Raw genomic sequence first — 17322 nt, 5'->3', positions numbered from 1 at the left:
GTAAACAAGTAGGCTCAGATAATTTCAGAAAATGTAGTTTTTTAACAGTCTGTTGATGTTTTCTTTTACCTTTTTTTTGCATATAAACCATTAGGTATTAATCCAGGACCTCTTATTATTTATAAACTTTTAAAAGAACTTTAACGGGCACTTAAAGACAAAACAATAAATCAGTCAGGAGAGGTCTGGAAGGCACGTCTGTTCCCTACGCCATCTTGCCACGCCCCCCACACCATCTTGCCACGCCCCCCGGGCCTGTTTCCTTCCTGACTACCTCTTGTCTGATGATTATGCCTCTTTCCTGACTGGTATTGAAGTTGACTAGGAGAATTGATTTTTTTTTCCCTTTTAAATGCAGACCAGGGTTTTTTTTTAAGGGTTGGAGTAGAAGTCCTTGATCTCAACCGAAGCTTCAACATTTAGGCTTTACTACAATGGCAAATTGCCTTGCATGTTAATGACCCGAGGAGTAATACGTGTTGGTTATCTCAGCAGGGATGTTACTGAGACACTAGCCAAGCTCCTTTTAGATGGCAAAAATCCTCTTCTAATTTGTTCTTTAAATTTTCCTAACATATTTAACATTACCACCTTGAATGGATGGCCAATAATCCAAGTTCCCAAACTGTGGTAGCAGAAAGGTCACTGTTAGGATTATCTATGTTGTCCTGACATTCCAAGTTCTAAACTTGTATTGTGGAGTGTAATTTGCCCGAGCATGGGTTCAGGAAAGGAAAGCCAGAGGTATACAATCCAGTGATCATTGGGGGAATCAGAGATAGAGGGTGAGCAAATTTAAGTTCTTGAGAGTCATTATCTCAGTGAATCTTTCCTGGACACAAAAAAACCAATCGCATCATGAAGAAAGCATGTCAGCGCCTCTATTTCCTCAGGAGTTTACAGAGGGTTGGTATGACACCAGAAACCCTGGCAAATTTCTACAAAGGTGTGGTGGAAAGTGTGCTGACCAGCTGCATCACAGTCTGGTATGGAACATCAATATCCCCGAGAGTAAAGCCTTCCAAAAGGTAGTGGACATTGCCTAGGACATCACAGGCAAAACCCTCCCCACTATTGACTACACCTACTGGGAATGCTGCCGTCAGAGAGCAGCAGCAAAAGGATCTACACACACCCATCACATGCTCTGTTCTTGCTCCTGCCATCAGGAAAGATGTATATGTGCCACAAGACTGCTACCCCTCTACCATTGGACTCCTCAACAACAAACTCAGAAACATTAAGGACTCTTATTTATGCACTTTATTGATTTTTTTTGTTCTCTCTATAATGCAGTTTCTTTACATTTGTTATCGGTTTAGTTATTTGTTTGTTTACATGTTTATGTTTATGTTGTGTACAGGTTTTTTTTGCACTAATTAGTGGCAATTCTGCCATACCAGCAGGAAAAAAAAGAATCTCAGGGTTGTATGTGATGTCACATATGTACTCTGACAAATCTGAAATCTTCCCACTGGGAAGTGGTTTCAATTGCAGGCTCAACAAGCAAGACCTCAGTCCAATAGCACAGGGGAATATGCCAAATGAAGTCAAGGCCTCATGTCCAGCCCATTTTTACCAATCCCTGGCTTAGACAGCACAACCAGCCCTCATTACAAAAACTGGCCCTTACCACATGCTCAACCTAAGTGCTTTTACAAGCAAGCACAAGACTGGATCACATGACCTGGATTGCAGTCTGGAAACTCAGAGTCAAGAGTGGCATGACTGAACACTTCAGGGAAAAAATTTTTTGAGAATCATAATGTCCATCGATAGGAGTGAATATCAAAAGGATATCTTTTACATCCACCCCATTTTTCATGAAATCATATATAAAGAAGCATGGGAGATATAAATTTTCCTATTGAGAATATTTTGAAGACTTTGACAACAAAACTTTGGTGATAAATTTCCAAGCTTTATATATATATATATATATATATATAGCCTCACAAACAAATAAATTTTAGTATGAGCTATTATCAAAGAGTCTATGGTGTGAATGAAAAATATTTTTCATAATCTGCCACTCTTTATTCCAAATAGATGGGAAAAGTGCAATTGGTGGCAGCTCATTTCCTAACAAATTTGGATTTCAAAACATAGGTTTTCTTCTTTTGTTGGAGAAAATAGCCTAAAGCACCTGGAAAGCATAGAATAAAAATAGCATATTCTCCAAGAAGGGCTGCAAGAGAAAGCCCTAAAAAATCCATGCACTAAACAAGATGATAATGAAACCAGGAGTCAGTGGCAGCTGCATGGAGCCATCCACTGCTTGCCTACTTGGATTGAAATGCATCAGCTTCAAAGGTCACAGTAGCATAATTTTAGATACTCCTTTTCCCTCTTGGTAAAAATAAATGCAGCGAGAGAGAAAGAAAGAGACACAAGTTTTCACTTTCATGCAACAAACTTCCAAAATAGATGGCATGGTTAACACAACAGGGTAACAGCACCAGCGGCTCGAGTTCGAATCTGAGGGAACAGCCCAAGATAAAAAGATAGCAGTGAAACTTTGATTTCTCTCAATTAAATTGCACCGAGCCTTTTTTTTTTGGTGAGTGAGGCACAATATTCATTGATGCCAATCTGCTGGAGTACATCAGCATTAAGATCATAATTAATGGGTTGAGCATCATTGCAAGTGGGAAGTGGGAAGGAATTGCTGTTTCAGGTTGAAACCCTTCATCGAGATTCATTGGACAATACTGACCTTCAAAATATGACCCTTTCCATTGGTTTTTAGTAAGTGCAACACTTGCTCATTTTCTTAGTGAAGGGCTCTTGAACTGGGAGATAACTTCATAGGAGTCAGTGCTTCTCCCAGTCAGATGTCCATTTTCACCAATGAAAGCTGCAATTTCTGAGGCAGCAAAAAATAATTTTGCATTTATCACACAAAAATGAATGAGCTTGAATGGTTTCATCTCTCCACCTGATAATGACCCAACCGAACTCAGATTTAATTTAGATATATAGCACGGTAATAAGCCCTTTCAGCCCATGAGCCCGTGCTGCCCATTTACACCCAATTGACCTACAGCCCTATACATTTTGGAGGTGGAAGGAAACCCGCACAAACACAGGGAGAACGTACAAACATCAATAGGGTAAGGACTAAAAGAAGAGCTTGAACATTAGAAATATTGAAAACTGCCTGGTTTATAAAGACTGGAATTCAAAATAATGAAAGACACAAATTCACATAGCTCCTGGATCAAAATAATGAAGATCTTGATCAAGTACAGACAGTGACACTGTGTTTACCGATGTGCACTCATCTACAAAGATTTGAAAATTATTTTAGATTCTTATTTAATGATACATGCTGTCACTAATTAACATGCAGCTTTAATAACTTGTCAAAAGGTAAATATATATGAAAATAAATGGGGGTATATTTCTAGTATTTGCAACTCTGGTAAAAGATGAATAGAGAAAACTTCAGTTAGACTGATCTATTGAAATTACAGCAATTGCAAGAACAGTGAAAATTCAAGCTTAAAAGATTTTGTGATCAAGAGCTTCATTATTTTGATCCAGGAGCTACGTGAACTGCTTATTAATGCCATGACATTATATACTTTGTTTAGCTATGATTGCCATCACATGATCCTTCTAACAGTAAGCTTTATGATCTCAACTTGCATCTTTCATTATTTTGAGTTCCACTCTTTTATAAACCTGGCAGTTTTCTTCAACATTTCTGATGTTTAAGCTCTTCTTTTAGTCCTTACCCCATTGACCCCAAATTCCTGGACCGTGTAGATTTTCTTTAATTCCCAACAGATCTCATGTCAGAGATTTTAGTATGTCCTTACTCCAAGCCAGGTTCATCTTCATCATTTCTCCACCTCTTCTTATACCTCAATTTTACAGTCCATTTTGTGGATATCCTTGCATTGTCCCACTTATCAGAATATACAGTGCTCATTAGCATCCTTCAATTCACTTGGATATGCCTAGTTTTCCAAATTTGCACACTGGCTTTGAAGGAAAATACCTGGAATCCTGAGCTCTCGGCTAATCACCTGTCAGTCAACTCCAAAATATTCCCCTTTATTTTTAAAGAGCATCTTTGATGCAGTTTCTTCTGTCTATACCTTAATCTTCCTTCTAGAAGAGAGATACATTGTAAAATCCTTTCAAAAGTCTCCACTTCCGCACTAGGTTCCATTTTAAACTTATTCTAAACCAACAAATAACAGAAATTGGGTACATTTTAGTATTACTATCCAGGATACAGATTAGAGATTCAACTCTCATAAAACACAATTCTAGTACAGTGTCAATCATGCCTTGTTGTGTAGGACTTCAAAAAGACCTACTAGAATAGTTCACAAATGTGTATTAAAAATTATCAAACTCCAAGGAATTACACCATTAAACACTTTTTTGTTCTTCTGTTTCAAACTATAAAATTTAGAAAAGGTAGTAGGAACATATGGATGCAAACAAATGCAAGTTCCCCAATAGGACACAGTATAAATAGACCTGAAAATGATTTGATTTCATGATCACAGAGGCTAATTATGAAACTTCTTGGCATCCATTACTTTTTCAAAGGTATTAAGTACTACCTATTGCAACACCACTCTTCTTTTAAAAGTATAAACAGCAATCAAACTCCCAATGTCATCTAATTTGAACATCATAATCACCTCCAATTTCCCCTACCACCACCAAGGAAACAGCAATGGAAGCAATTTGCACAATCAGAAGCTGTAATATAACAAACAATGTATTTGGGAATAAGTTTACGTTACCACTTACATTCAATTCACAAAATGATATAAGCAAGGCCAATTAGCAATTCACAAAAAGAATGAATATTTGAAATTTCAAAAGAAACAAAGAAAACATGAGTGAGTTTTAAAACTTTAATGTCAAACTACATATAAAAAGAAAAAAAAATATTACATTTAGGTGCAGATTGGTTGTACAAATGAATGTTTTTGTTTCAGTGAACTATTCTAGAGTGAAAAAGATAGTAGAATGGAATTAAGGAAACTAGATTTATACAAAAATGCCACAGGGATGTATGGTTCTACAAATATTCTTCATGAAGTTCTAACTTCTCATTTACACAAATAATTAGAAACTGAAATTCATTAACTGTTGGTCCAAGGAATTCTCTTCTGGAGTCTCTTCAGGATCTCAACAGAACTGAAAAGAAAATGCAAGTTTCCATAATAAAGCACAAACAAGAATCAAGTTAAACAAAAAGAGCAAAATACTGCAGATGCCATAAAGCTGGAATCATTACAAAAAGAGCAAAATACTGCAGATGCTAGAAAGCTGGAATTAGAAAGTGCTGGAAATATACAAAAGGTCAATGATCTCTCATCAAAACTAGAGATAGAGATAAGTGATTAGCTGCTAGGAAAAGCAATTAATTGGAAACAATTTGCTGTCTGAATTTTTAATTTTTAAAATAAATTTAGACATACAGCACTAACAGGCCAAATCTCCCCTACAAGTTTGTGCCGCCCAATTTCTTCCCCATTAACGTACACCCTGGTATGTTTTTGAAGGGTGGGATGAAATCGGACCCCCGGAGAAAATACCAACTCCCAATCACTGGTGCTATAAAGGCAAAGCCCTGACCGCTATGCCAACCATGATCCACTATGCATTTCCAGCAATTTGTCTTGAGATAATAATTTTAATATACATGTGCATTTAACTAAGTGCTTTGAATCAAACAAAATAATGTCTCTTCAAAATGCCCCACCAGACAGAACTTCATTTTAACAATGCCAGCTACATGCATTTCCTGTCCATGAATAAAAATCAAATGTATAATCACACAGCACAGAAACAGGTCCTTCAGCCAATGAGTCCATAACACCTTTCCATATGGAACCAAGGCACACAGAAAATCTTAATATTATTTGGAAAACAGTCCCAGCTAATACTTTAATCAACATTGCTCAGGTAAATTATATTACTGTTTGTGTAAGTTTGCTGTGCACAAACCATCACACTGATTATACAGAACTTCTGTAAAGTTGGTGAAAAGTACTGTACAAATGCAAGTTAAATCCCCAGTATCCGACACCTTTGGGGTTTGGCAGATTCCAGATGTGAATATGCCAGTTGCTTGAGATGGTGTGCGTGAATGATGAACTAACCCCAGCGGGCGACAATTTAAAATTTTCGTAATTTTTACCTTTGTTATTTATTTTCCGATTGCTTGAATTCCAGATAACGGGGATTTTACTGTAGTACTTGTATAATATAGACCATTATAACACAATACAAGCCATCAAGGCCATGATGTGGTAACCTACTTAACCCACTCCACAACAATCTAGTCCCGCGCCCTCTCACAGTCCATAATACTCCGTATTTCTTACATCCACATATCTATCTAAGCGTCTTTTAAATGTCCAATTTGTTCCAGCCCAGGCAATGCATTCCGGGCACGCATCATTCTCTGTAATAACTGCCCAATCAAACACACTGGTTTAAAATACTCCTTTTTGTTTTAACACTTGAAAACAAATTACTAAAGAACTTAGAGCATCCAACAGCCTTTAGAATGTAATACAGCCAATATAAGTTAAAGGTAATTGGTTACTTTTTTAACCTGCACATTTCAAACTTTCAGGAAAAATACATACCTTCCATCTATTTCCACAATTGTTGCACACGACAAATGTAGTCATTGGTTCATCAGCACTGCGAGTTTGAACCTAAGATAACGTGTTAAAATTATGTTAGCCATTTCATCTTCAAAATGAAAGCAGGAAGTTAATGAAGGGTAATAATTCAACAATACATATAAACACCTGATTTTAAAATGCAAAATGAGAGCAATGAGAGCAGAAATGGAGAAAAAACATGTTATGGTTCCATAGTCTCTGTTAGCAAGAACTGGTAACCATTGCCAGAAGGAGGGCCAGAGACAAGTCTTTGGAATTTTAACTAGTTTAATTACAGGAGGGGGGGTCAACTAACCTGTGCAGCATGCAACATGAAGTTCCATTTTCCATAGTGTTTAAAACTTGGGATACTGATGAGAAGAATTTGGTTTATATGGGGTGCAGGGAGTGAAGAGCAAAGAGGTACTGTTTTCCAACTTTGCTTGTTAATGGATTAACCTAATAAACACCAGGCCAGGCAGAGTACCTCAGACCAATGAAATTTATATCTTGTGCCTTGTGGGAACTTCAGAGTTTATTTGTCTTGGAAAAGCAGTGAACAAAAGTAGTGTTGTAAACTGAAGGAGGGCAAGGGGGGAGATGCATTCAAAACTAGTTAAACGCAATGGAAAATTATTTGGAGAACTATTTGGGAACAAACAGGGAAGAAAGCTGACAGGATTGTTTTATCACAAGTAGAGACAACCTCCTTTAGTCACAATGATTTTATGAAAAGGTCCTCAAGAAAAACAGTTACATTAACAGTAATTAAAAGAACAGGGGAACAAGTACTGACCATCAGACAAAATATTGGTTATAGGAGGAGAGAAGAAAAGTGAGAACTGATTGGGGGAGGGTGTGGGGTTTTGGCTCTGTGAATGCAGAGCACAGGGCAAGGAAACAGAGGGAAAGTGTGTGAGACAAAGAGAAAGAGAGAAATAGAGCAGACAGAGGGATAGATGGAGGGGGAGGGACAGTGGGTGCTAACAGAAACCAGAGAACTCCATGTCAATGCTATCGGGTGCCCAGATGAAACACAAGGTCCTCCAACTCCAGTCCAGCAGTACATGAGACCATGGACAGACATTTCAACAAGGGGCAGGGAACTGAAAGTGATGGCCACTGGGAGATTTGATTTTGCAGCAGCCAGTGCCACGGTGCTCAATGATGTGATCTCCCAATCTACATCCAGATGGAAATGAAGAACTACTTTTCCCAAAGTAGTGAACATATGGAACGCTCTGCCCAAAAAAACAATGAAGGTTGATGCATTAAACACATTTAAATCAGAGTAGACAAATGTTTGCTTAATGGAAGCATTAAGGGTCATGGGGAAAAGGCAGGCATAGAGCTGTCCACATCCAGATCAGCCGTGATATTATTGACTGCTAGAGCAGGATTGACAAGCTAGATGGTCGACTGCTGCTCTTATTTCTTGTATTTTTATGTAAATTTACAAGTTTAATTCAATTTAAAATCTTTTGCTTGTAGTATGTCTAGGAAGTTGTGGCCTATTGAAAATGGTTTATGTAAATTCAAGGATGCCTCTTTTGACATTTTTTCTCCATCTGCAAATTGTACCCCCTAGCCAAAACTTACCTGGGTATAAGTACAATTTTTCTTCTTACATTTGCCACATTTGAATAGATCAGTGTCAGTACCAGCAGTCTTAGCCATTTGATGTTCTCGGATGGCTTCTTTGGTTAAAGCTTTTCTCATTTCTTTAAGTTCATCACTTGCCATTTCCTGGAATTATGCATACCAAAACAATCACATTAGAGAAATAGGGAAGTCTGTATATTCCATGATTGTTGTGCAATACATAAATGTGCTGGAGTAACTCAACAGATCACACAACCTCTATATAAAAGGATAACCAACGTTTCGGGCCAGAGCACTTGGTCAAGGTATGAGCAAAAAGCCAGCAGCTTTCCCATCAAGTACTGATCAATTCCCTTATAAAATGGTTTCTAGAATCAGCCAACACCAGGAAGAGTATTTCAGATGTGGGGGAAAAAAACTCAGTTGGAAAAAGTTCTCAAAATGGTTTTAGATCTCTACCAATATTAGCAGTTATCTCCTGGTTCATCTCTGTTTAAAAAATTGTAACAACAATATCTCCAAATTGTACAACAATATCTCCATCTCCAAATTTGCCAACAAAACCACTAGAAGGTTGTATAAAGGAAGGGGATGAATCAGCATACAGGACAGAGATTGAAAACTTGGCTGAATGGTGCACCAACAATCTTGCACTCAATGTCACCAAAACTAAAGAGTTGATTGGGGGGGGGGGGTGGGGGGGTGGAATCAGCAGTGGCAAGGGTGAGCAAATTTAAGTTGCTGGGAGTCACTATCTCAGAGAATCTTTCCTGGATCCGACACACAAATGGCATTGTGATGAAACCATGTCAGTGCCTCTACTTCCTCAGGAGCTTGCGGAGGTTTGATATGACATCAGAAACCCTGGCAAATTTCTAGAGGTGTGCTGCACCTCTGTTGACCAGCTGCATCATGATCTGGTATAGAAACACCAATATCCCTCAGTGTGAAGCCCTCCAAAGGGTAGTGGACACAGCCCAGGACCTCACAGGCAAACCCCTCCTCACTATTGAGTACAACTAGAGGGAACACTGCATCGCAGAGCAGCAGCAATCATCAAACACCCACTGCCATAAGAAAATAGGTATAGGTGCCACAAGACTCACACCACCAGGTTCAGGAACAGCTGCTACCCCTCCACCATCAGGATCGTCACCGACAAACTCAACCAGACTCATTTAAGGACTCTTACTTGTGCACTTTATTGATTTTATTTTTGTTCTCTCCGTAGTGCAGTCACTTTGTTTACTTTCATTATCTGTTTAGAGTTCTTTGATTACACGAGTAAGTTGTTATTTTTTGCACTACCAATTAGTGGTGATTCTGCTGCGCCCGCAAGAAAAAGGAATCTCAGGGCAGTATGTGATGACATGCATGTTCTCTGACAATAAATCTGAAATCTGAACTATGAAATGACATCAGGATACTGACTGGCCTGATGTGAGTGTATTTATTATTTATCAATACAAATGTGACAAAACCATTTTTTCAAAAAAGATGACAAATGTAGGTTGGGGGAGGAGCACCTTTTTGTTCAGGTGCCTGCCTGCTTCATAACGTGAAAGGCTCGGCCCCAAAACATTGGTCATCCTTTGCTTTCTACAGATGCTGCGTGACCTGCTGATTTTCTCCAGCATTTTTGTGTATTGCACTGCAATCACAGTGCCCGCCGGCTTTCCTGTTTAAAGGTCAAAATTTTTTTTTAAAAATCTGCTTTACATATTTTTACATCAAACACAAAAAAAAACACACCACTGACTCAACTAAATCCTTATTAACTTTTTTCAGTTATGACTATTTAAACACTGCATGGCAATTACCATATATATTCGTGTTAATCGTTGATACCGTGTAATAGTTGACCATCGCCCCTTTTTTGACCCCCCTCCAAAAATCGGGTGTTTTTGTATGATCCGTGTAAAAGTTGACTACCCCCTGAGCTCCTGACACCCCAGCTGCCCGTTCAAGCTTCCAAATTGGGATCCTCAGCCTGGATGCCCGCCCATCTGAACACCTGATGCCACAGCCGCCTGCCCATCCAAGCTCCCAACCGTGGATTCTTGCCCCAACTGCCTGAGCATAACTCCCGATGCCCTGGCTGCCCACGCATACTAGCTCTCAACCACAGATCCTTGCCATGATTACCCATGCATACAAACTCCCGATGCCCCAGCCGCCCATGCATACTAGCTCCCAACCATGGATCCTTGCCCCAGCCACCCAAACATACTAACTCCCAACATCCCAGACACCCGTGCATACTAACTCCCGACTGCAGATCCTCGCCCAAGCCGCCTACCCCTCCAAGCTCCCGATGCCCCGACCGTGGACTTGCCACCAGGTTCCGGCCATCCGAACTCCTGACGCCGACTACGTCAAAAGTTTGTCCTATGTAAAAGTCAACCTTCTCCCTTTATTGGCCCGAAAAAGTGGTCGAAAAAATTTGATGATTGCACGAGTATATACGGTAATAAATACAGTACCAAGCTTAGTTTCAGTAAGTCAAAACTCTGGCCTTTGACAGATACTAATAGTACCCAACTCCCAGACAAAACATAACACAACATAATGAAATGTCAAAATGAACACACATTTCCCCCCCCCCCCTCTTCCTGCCATCCAACATTTCCCAGAAACCATGTGCATTTCCTACTCCCCAATCATTGCCCTCTTTCTCTCATCCAGTAATTCTTTCAAGATTAAAGTCGCTGCCATTTGATTTCCACTGGCTCTGATACCTTCATCTCACATGCAATAAAGATGTTTCCAAGTAAACTGTGTATCTACAACAGCAAACAAAGCAGTTTGGTACAACTGGGGTTGCTTGCATGGATGAACTACACATACAATTTCTACTGTGTTACCAGAAGTCACCCTTTGGATTGGGAAGCTCATTCTTGATTGATGTGAGAAGTTCAATATTGTTTTAGCTGATAACGCAAGTAGAATTCAAACAAATTATGTTCATACCTCTGCCGTCATTTTTGCCAGTCTATCTGGTGCAATATTTCCACATAGAACATTCCTCCTCAGATTCGGATTCTTTGTATCTTTCAAATTTGCGATTCTGCTCCTCACTCTGTTTTTATATTTCATATCTGTATTTTTAAATTCTTGATACACACGTCAGAAACTGTTAAGGAAACTCGAGCAGGTTCTAACTTGTTAAAAATCATATTAATTGTTATTATTTAAATACCAGGACACCTATTTAACCCATCATTCTACAGCTATCCAAATATTACTCCTATTCCAATTATATAGAACAAACACTGATAATTTCCTAAGTGCAGCAATTATCTTGTGACAAAATCTAAATGACTCTTGGATTTATCTACTTTTTTTACGTCCCTTAATAAAAGGGATAATATTAATTTAATATCAGAAGGAGAAACTTTGATCTCTGATAAAGAGATGACAGGTTCTCCCTGTTGGTTATTTATAGGATCTTCCGGTACCCGTATGAGGAATCTACAATGATTAAGAAACAATATTTTACAACTTGGTCAATACATGGACCTTCACAAGACTGCTTATGCCAAGCAATCTCCAGATCTTATTCTTCTTTGACAAAAGCCCAAACTTTGTTGTATAGGTAGAATTAGAGCCGACACACATTTTCTTCACAAAATTTGTTCTACGATGGATGCACTTCAACACCACAAGGGAAAAGGTGATGGGTGGATTGAAAGGAGATTAGGACATTGTTTCACATTGTGAAATAATTCCTGCTGACCTACAAATACAAGAATAGCTCAGGTTAGAAAGCAATATGCTAGGTCATTGATTTGTTCAGATGCTAATGGAATGCTTACAAATGCAACAGTGGCAAAGAAGAATTTAGACCATTTATCCATAACATATTGCCAAAGTTTCAATATAATGAAAAGATTTAAAAACGCCTCTTCCAAAAAAAATTATAAATTTGTCAACTTGACAAATCTTCCCTGCCAAAAACAATGCTTGGATTTGTCAAGTCCATGCTCACTTCTAGTAATGGCATTAGCTTAATTCAGTAGTGCCACCTAGTGGAGTTGCAACTGCCCTTCTACTGCTCTGATGGATTCTTCATATTTCTTCCACAGGCCAGGAAACCAGGAAAGTTCACAATCAAATATTTATATCCTGGGCATTAATGAACGTTGGTGATAATCAGTGGACAGTCACAAACATTTAAATCTCCAAACACACTGACAACCCACTAATCTTATGAGAAAAGTTTTCATGGTACATCTGGGAGTTCAGTCAGCTGTCAGACCAAAGACAACCCCTGTGGTTTACTATATCCAAGAACAAGGTTTCTAGTGGAGGTCTGTGCTGTCTCCATGTTGGAACAAACAGAGAGGCACAGAGGAAAGTGCCCATTTATATTGAGGCAATTGGTCCCCGTAAATAGGGAAAGAACACATAGTGGGATAGCCTGCAAAACATCTTGTAGATTCAAGCCTTGCAAGGTGTCACATGCCAAAAAAAAAATTCATGTACTATTCCTTAAACCCTGCTGGAATAAGAATAGGATAGAGCTATCGACACAGAGTTTAGAAATTGCTTCACACCCCTTTTATTTTGGTGTTGTCATAATTGTGGATTCCCCAAACATTGTCTATGGGAGTCATTTAAAGATAAAAACTTTGCTAAACTCAAAGGAATGCATTGTTTAGTTTCACTATTTGCCATTGTCAGTTTCAGAATAGATTTCATTGCAAGTTCTCATGTGTCAGCACAAAATGAGCTAGTGCAATCTCTGTATCAAGCTCTTAAAGGGACATGCCACAATTGGTCTTAAACTTCCAGCTAAAAATTAGTTTGTAACTGAATGAATGGCTGCTATGATAAATGATGGGAAAAAGGAATGACAGTGGTGCCAGAGACTGGGGGCATCCAAATGAACTGGTAAATAACAGTGGTCAACCAATCCAGACACAAAAGCAAAGCTGTATTGAAGATCACTGGGAGTTACAATTCATTCGAGGACAAATAAAATAGTTTAAGCATTAGTCCTTTAAGAATTCGTAGACAAAATATGGGGAATAAGCATTGTATATGGCATTGTGTAGGCCGATCCTCAAAATTTAAATATTTCATCTAAAAATTGGGTTCTCTTATACAATGGGTCCAAAATTCTTTCCTTGTCGATGAAGTCTCAACACCACTGTCATATTCCTGGTGGCTCCGAATCAATCTCGTGCATGTCCATTAGTTATTTGCTATTACGAGCTTCTTTCATTTAGAGACTGTCACTTTAAGGGTTAGTACCAGCTGCAATCATTGACAATTGTGAAGAGAACTGAGTGGCAACAATCAGTTACTGACTGTTTATCCTCTGGAAGAAGAGGGAGAAACATTTGTTGCTTTATCCAGGAAGACAAGTGGTGAGAGGGAATCACATGAGTAGGACTCTTAAAGAGACAGCAGATATGACCACCAGGCCCACTCTAATGAACTCAGAGGTGGAATGATTTTGTGTGCAATGGACAATTCAGGTAATTCTCCTTGTCAGAGCAATTAATGAACCACCATGACCAAAGAAAAGGTTCACTTTGATTGACCAATATCTGAGTAAAAGAAGCAATAGAATTGCTGCAGTGGATCGTGACCATTGTGATGGCCATTTTGACTAACCCGTGCGTCGGGTTTAGAAGCACCATGGAAGTCACATGTTTCGTTCCCCCACACAAGAAAAATGGGCGTTGTGACAACCATTCATGTGAAAGGCCATTTCTCAGCAAGAAACTCAACAAGGATTCGTGAGTTTTCAGTAGTCCGGCCACTCCCACCTGCTTCGTAATTACTTCTGGGCATTAGTTTAAAAGACTGAGTTTCAATACAGGATTTCCAAGACAGAACTATTAACCAACTTTCCGGGATTGTGCCTAAGCTGTAATCAGGCATGTGAGTGGTCAAATAAAGAGGAAAAGAGCAGAGTGCTTGTATGAGGCACACAGCGGGGTCAAGGGGATGCAATGCCCCTTGTTGGGGGGGGTGTGGGGGCCAATGACCCCATTTGGAATTTTTTTTAAAATGTACACACAAAATTACCAGTTTCAACCCATTAAAAAAAGTCATTTTAAACAAAATCATTTTTTTGTGAACACAGTATATCAGACAGACACTACCATCTGTACCCAGACTTCAAGCCACTTCCAGATCACCAGGCAGTACCTGCTTGACCTATGGACAAACCAGAGTGTCTGGTTCTCCTGGCCCCAAGCAGTACTTGCCCATAATGAGTTCCCAGCATGCCACGCAGTACCCTTGCCCAACTTGCATCTAATCCCCAAGTAGTAACTACTACCCTGCACCCAATCCCCAGGCAGCTCCCCTGCCCAACTGTCCTAAATCACCAGGCAGCAACACTGCCCAATCTGCATCCAATCCCCAGGCAGAGCCGTGCCCAAACTGTAACTTTGCACTTATGTTCATCTATTACTCAGGGTTTTTCTTCAGCTAACCTTAAAAGCAATTAATCTTTCCCCAATCATTTCTTCACACGTGGTTTTCGAGATATGGGTAAAAACACAAGGGAGTGCCAATGACATAAACGGCATGACATTGCAACAAGTCGGAAATGCTTTGCAACCAAAGGAGAGTGCATGGGGATGTGCTGCTATACTGCAGGAAATGTGGCAGCCATGGTAGCACAACATCCTAGCACCGTAAGGAACAAGTAGAGGAAGAAAGAGCAGGCTGAGAGGGCACTGATAAAATTTTTAAAACATGGAGGTGGATTTTAAAAACACAGAACTGGATTTAAAAAATATGGAAATCTGTGGAAACACAGAAGATTGACATATCCATGTAATGGTTTGGGTATTCCACAGAGACACACACACATACACACACACTAACATAAGTATATTAGCACACAGTTGGAGCTTACGTTTAAATAAGTTAATTAAAGTGTTATGTTAATAGTAATTATTAATAAATATATTACTTAAAAAATAATACTGCTTTGGTTAATTTTATTGCTGCTGGTCTGCAACGTAACACTGCAAAGTCATAGCGTTCTTCTGAAGCACCTGGACTGCTGTTGTCTCTGTACAGGCTTTAAACTGCCTGTAACAGGAGCTAGTGGTTTATTTTAAAATATTCAAATAAAATTTAATTTTTTTAATAATATCATTAAAATATTGTGATTTGCTTTTAACAGCATCCACTAGTCAGCGGTAGGTGCCAGATTTAGGGTCTTATACAAAGGTATCGCTCTAAACTATTTAAGGTGGAAATTGCAGGATCGTCATATACAGAGTCATTCTATACAATGGCATATATGGCAAGATTTGTTTGTTCTGCAAGACCATTGATTTAAAGAGCAGCACAGTGAAAAATAGCACTGCAGACTAATTTTGTGTGTGGCACAATGAATGATGCCATGAAATCAAATGCAAAGAACAAAAATCCCACAGGAAATAAAGATGATAATTTTACCCAAAAACATGCATAAAACTGTTCCATTCTGAGTTAGTATACTTTTCAAAACACAGGACTATTTTTTTTTTCACTGAACAAAATTTTGGGTCTGAATAGTTCCTAGACCCATGACTCCATAAATTCTTCCCATCATCCACTCAGTATAAAAGTGTGACAGAATACAGGAACTTTTCATTTGCATGAATGAAAACAGCTCCAACAATACTCAAGCAATTCCACACCATTTAATGCAGCCCATTTGAAGGGCGGGTACCTAAATATCAAATTTAAACTTTCACTCTCTCCTCCTCTAGTGATCAGTGGTTGCAGAATGTGACAACTGTAAATGCATTATAACTAAACAAGACAGCATCTCCTAAATATAAAACCTTTATGACCTAGTACCTCAAGAGTGCTACCAGTGGCACGTGCTAGTGAAGCTAGAAAAAGGAAGTTAATGCAGCTAAATACATGGCTAAAGAGTTGGTGCAGGAGGGAGGGCTTCATGTTTCTGGACAATTGGGCTCTGTTCCAGGGAAGGTGGGGTCTGTTCCAATGGGATAGTTTGCACATGAACTGGAGGGGGACTAACTTCCTTGTGGATAGGTTTGTAAGTGCTGCTCGTTGGTGGGGGCAGGGGGGGGAACTAGAGTGTTAGAGTAGATAGTGAGGTGGAGGAAGATAAAGGTTATGTGAGGACTGCATATATAGACTGAAATCACAGGTTGGTACATGATAGAAATATTCTCAGGTGTATTTATTTCAATGCAAAGAGTATTGTTGGAAAGGTAGACAATTTTAGGGTGTGGATTGGCACATGGGATTATGTCATTATTGCTATTAGTGAGACGGTTGCAGGAGGGGCAGGACTGGCAGCTCAATGTTCCGGGGTTCCTTTGTTTCAGACAAGATAAAGGGGGAAGAGATGAAAGAAGTAGCAGCATTGATAGTCAAGGAAAATATCACAGTGTGCTTAGACAGGACAGCCTAGTGGGATTGTCTACAGAAGCGATATGGATACAGTTGTGGAGGAATGGGAAAGGTGTGACCACACTGATAGGGTTGTATTATAGACCGCCCAATAGTCAGAAAGAATTGGAGGAGCCAATCTGTAGAAAGATAGCAGACCGATGTAAGAAACAAAAAGTTGTGATAGTAGGAGATTTTAAACTTTCCACATATTGACTGGGACTCCCATACTATAAAAGGGCTGTAAATCAAATCAAATATATAGAACTACCAATGAGAGAGGATGCAATACTTGATCTCCTATTAGGGAACCAGACAGGTCAGGTGACAGAAGTATGTGTAGACAAACATTTTGGGTCCAGCGACCATAATGTCATTAGCTTCAAATTAATTATGGATAAGGATAGGTCTGGTCCTTGAACTGAGATTCTAAATTGGAGAAAGCTTTTAAAGGCTAAATTTTGAGAGTGCAGTTTGCATGTTCCTGTTAGGATTAAAGGTAACACTAAAAGGCATAGGGAACCTTGGTTTTCAAGGGATATTAGCAATCTGGCAAAAAGGAAGGGAGATGTGTATAGCAGGTATAGGTAACAAGGAGAAAGGAGAAAATGAGGTACTAGAAGAGTATAGAAAATGCAAGAGAATATCCAAAAAGGAAATCAGGAAGGCAAAAGGACATGAGGTTGCT

General features: G+C 39.1%; 1 protein-coding gene across 4 annotated transcripts in view; it reads right to left on the bottom strand.

Annotated features, from left to right (window-relative positions):
• Positions 1 to 4869: 4869 nt before the first annotated feature.
• The window catches only part of tcea1 (transcription elongation factor A (SII), 1), a 77364-nt gene continuing 64911 nt past the window's right edge, over positions 4870 to 17322 (bottom strand). For all 4 annotated transcript variants that reach the window (XM_069921487.1, XM_069921488.1, XM_069921490.1 and 1 more), the window contains 4 exons: positions 11223 to 11377; positions 8250 to 8396; positions 6630 to 6701; positions 4870 to 5169 (listed from right to left, as the gene is read on the bottom strand). In XM_069921487.1, the coding sequence (XP_069777588.1) occupies positions 5161 to 5169; positions 6630 to 6701; positions 8250 to 8396; positions 11223 to 11377 (383 nt within the window). In that variant the 3' untranslated portion in view covers positions 4870 to 5160. The remainder of the gene's footprint in view (positions 5170 to 6629; positions 6702 to 8249; positions 8397 to 11222; positions 11378 to 17322) is intronic.

Source organism: Narcine bancroftii, chromosome 2 (genome assembly GCF_036971445.1).
Source record: "Narcine bancroftii isolate sNarBan1 chromosome 2, sNarBan1.hap1, whole genome shotgun sequence".
Lineage (NCBI taxonomy): Eukaryota > Metazoa > Chordata > Chondrichthyes > Torpediniformes > Narcinidae > Narcine > Narcine bancroftii.
This window is presented reverse-complemented; position numbering and strand designations above follow the sequence as displayed.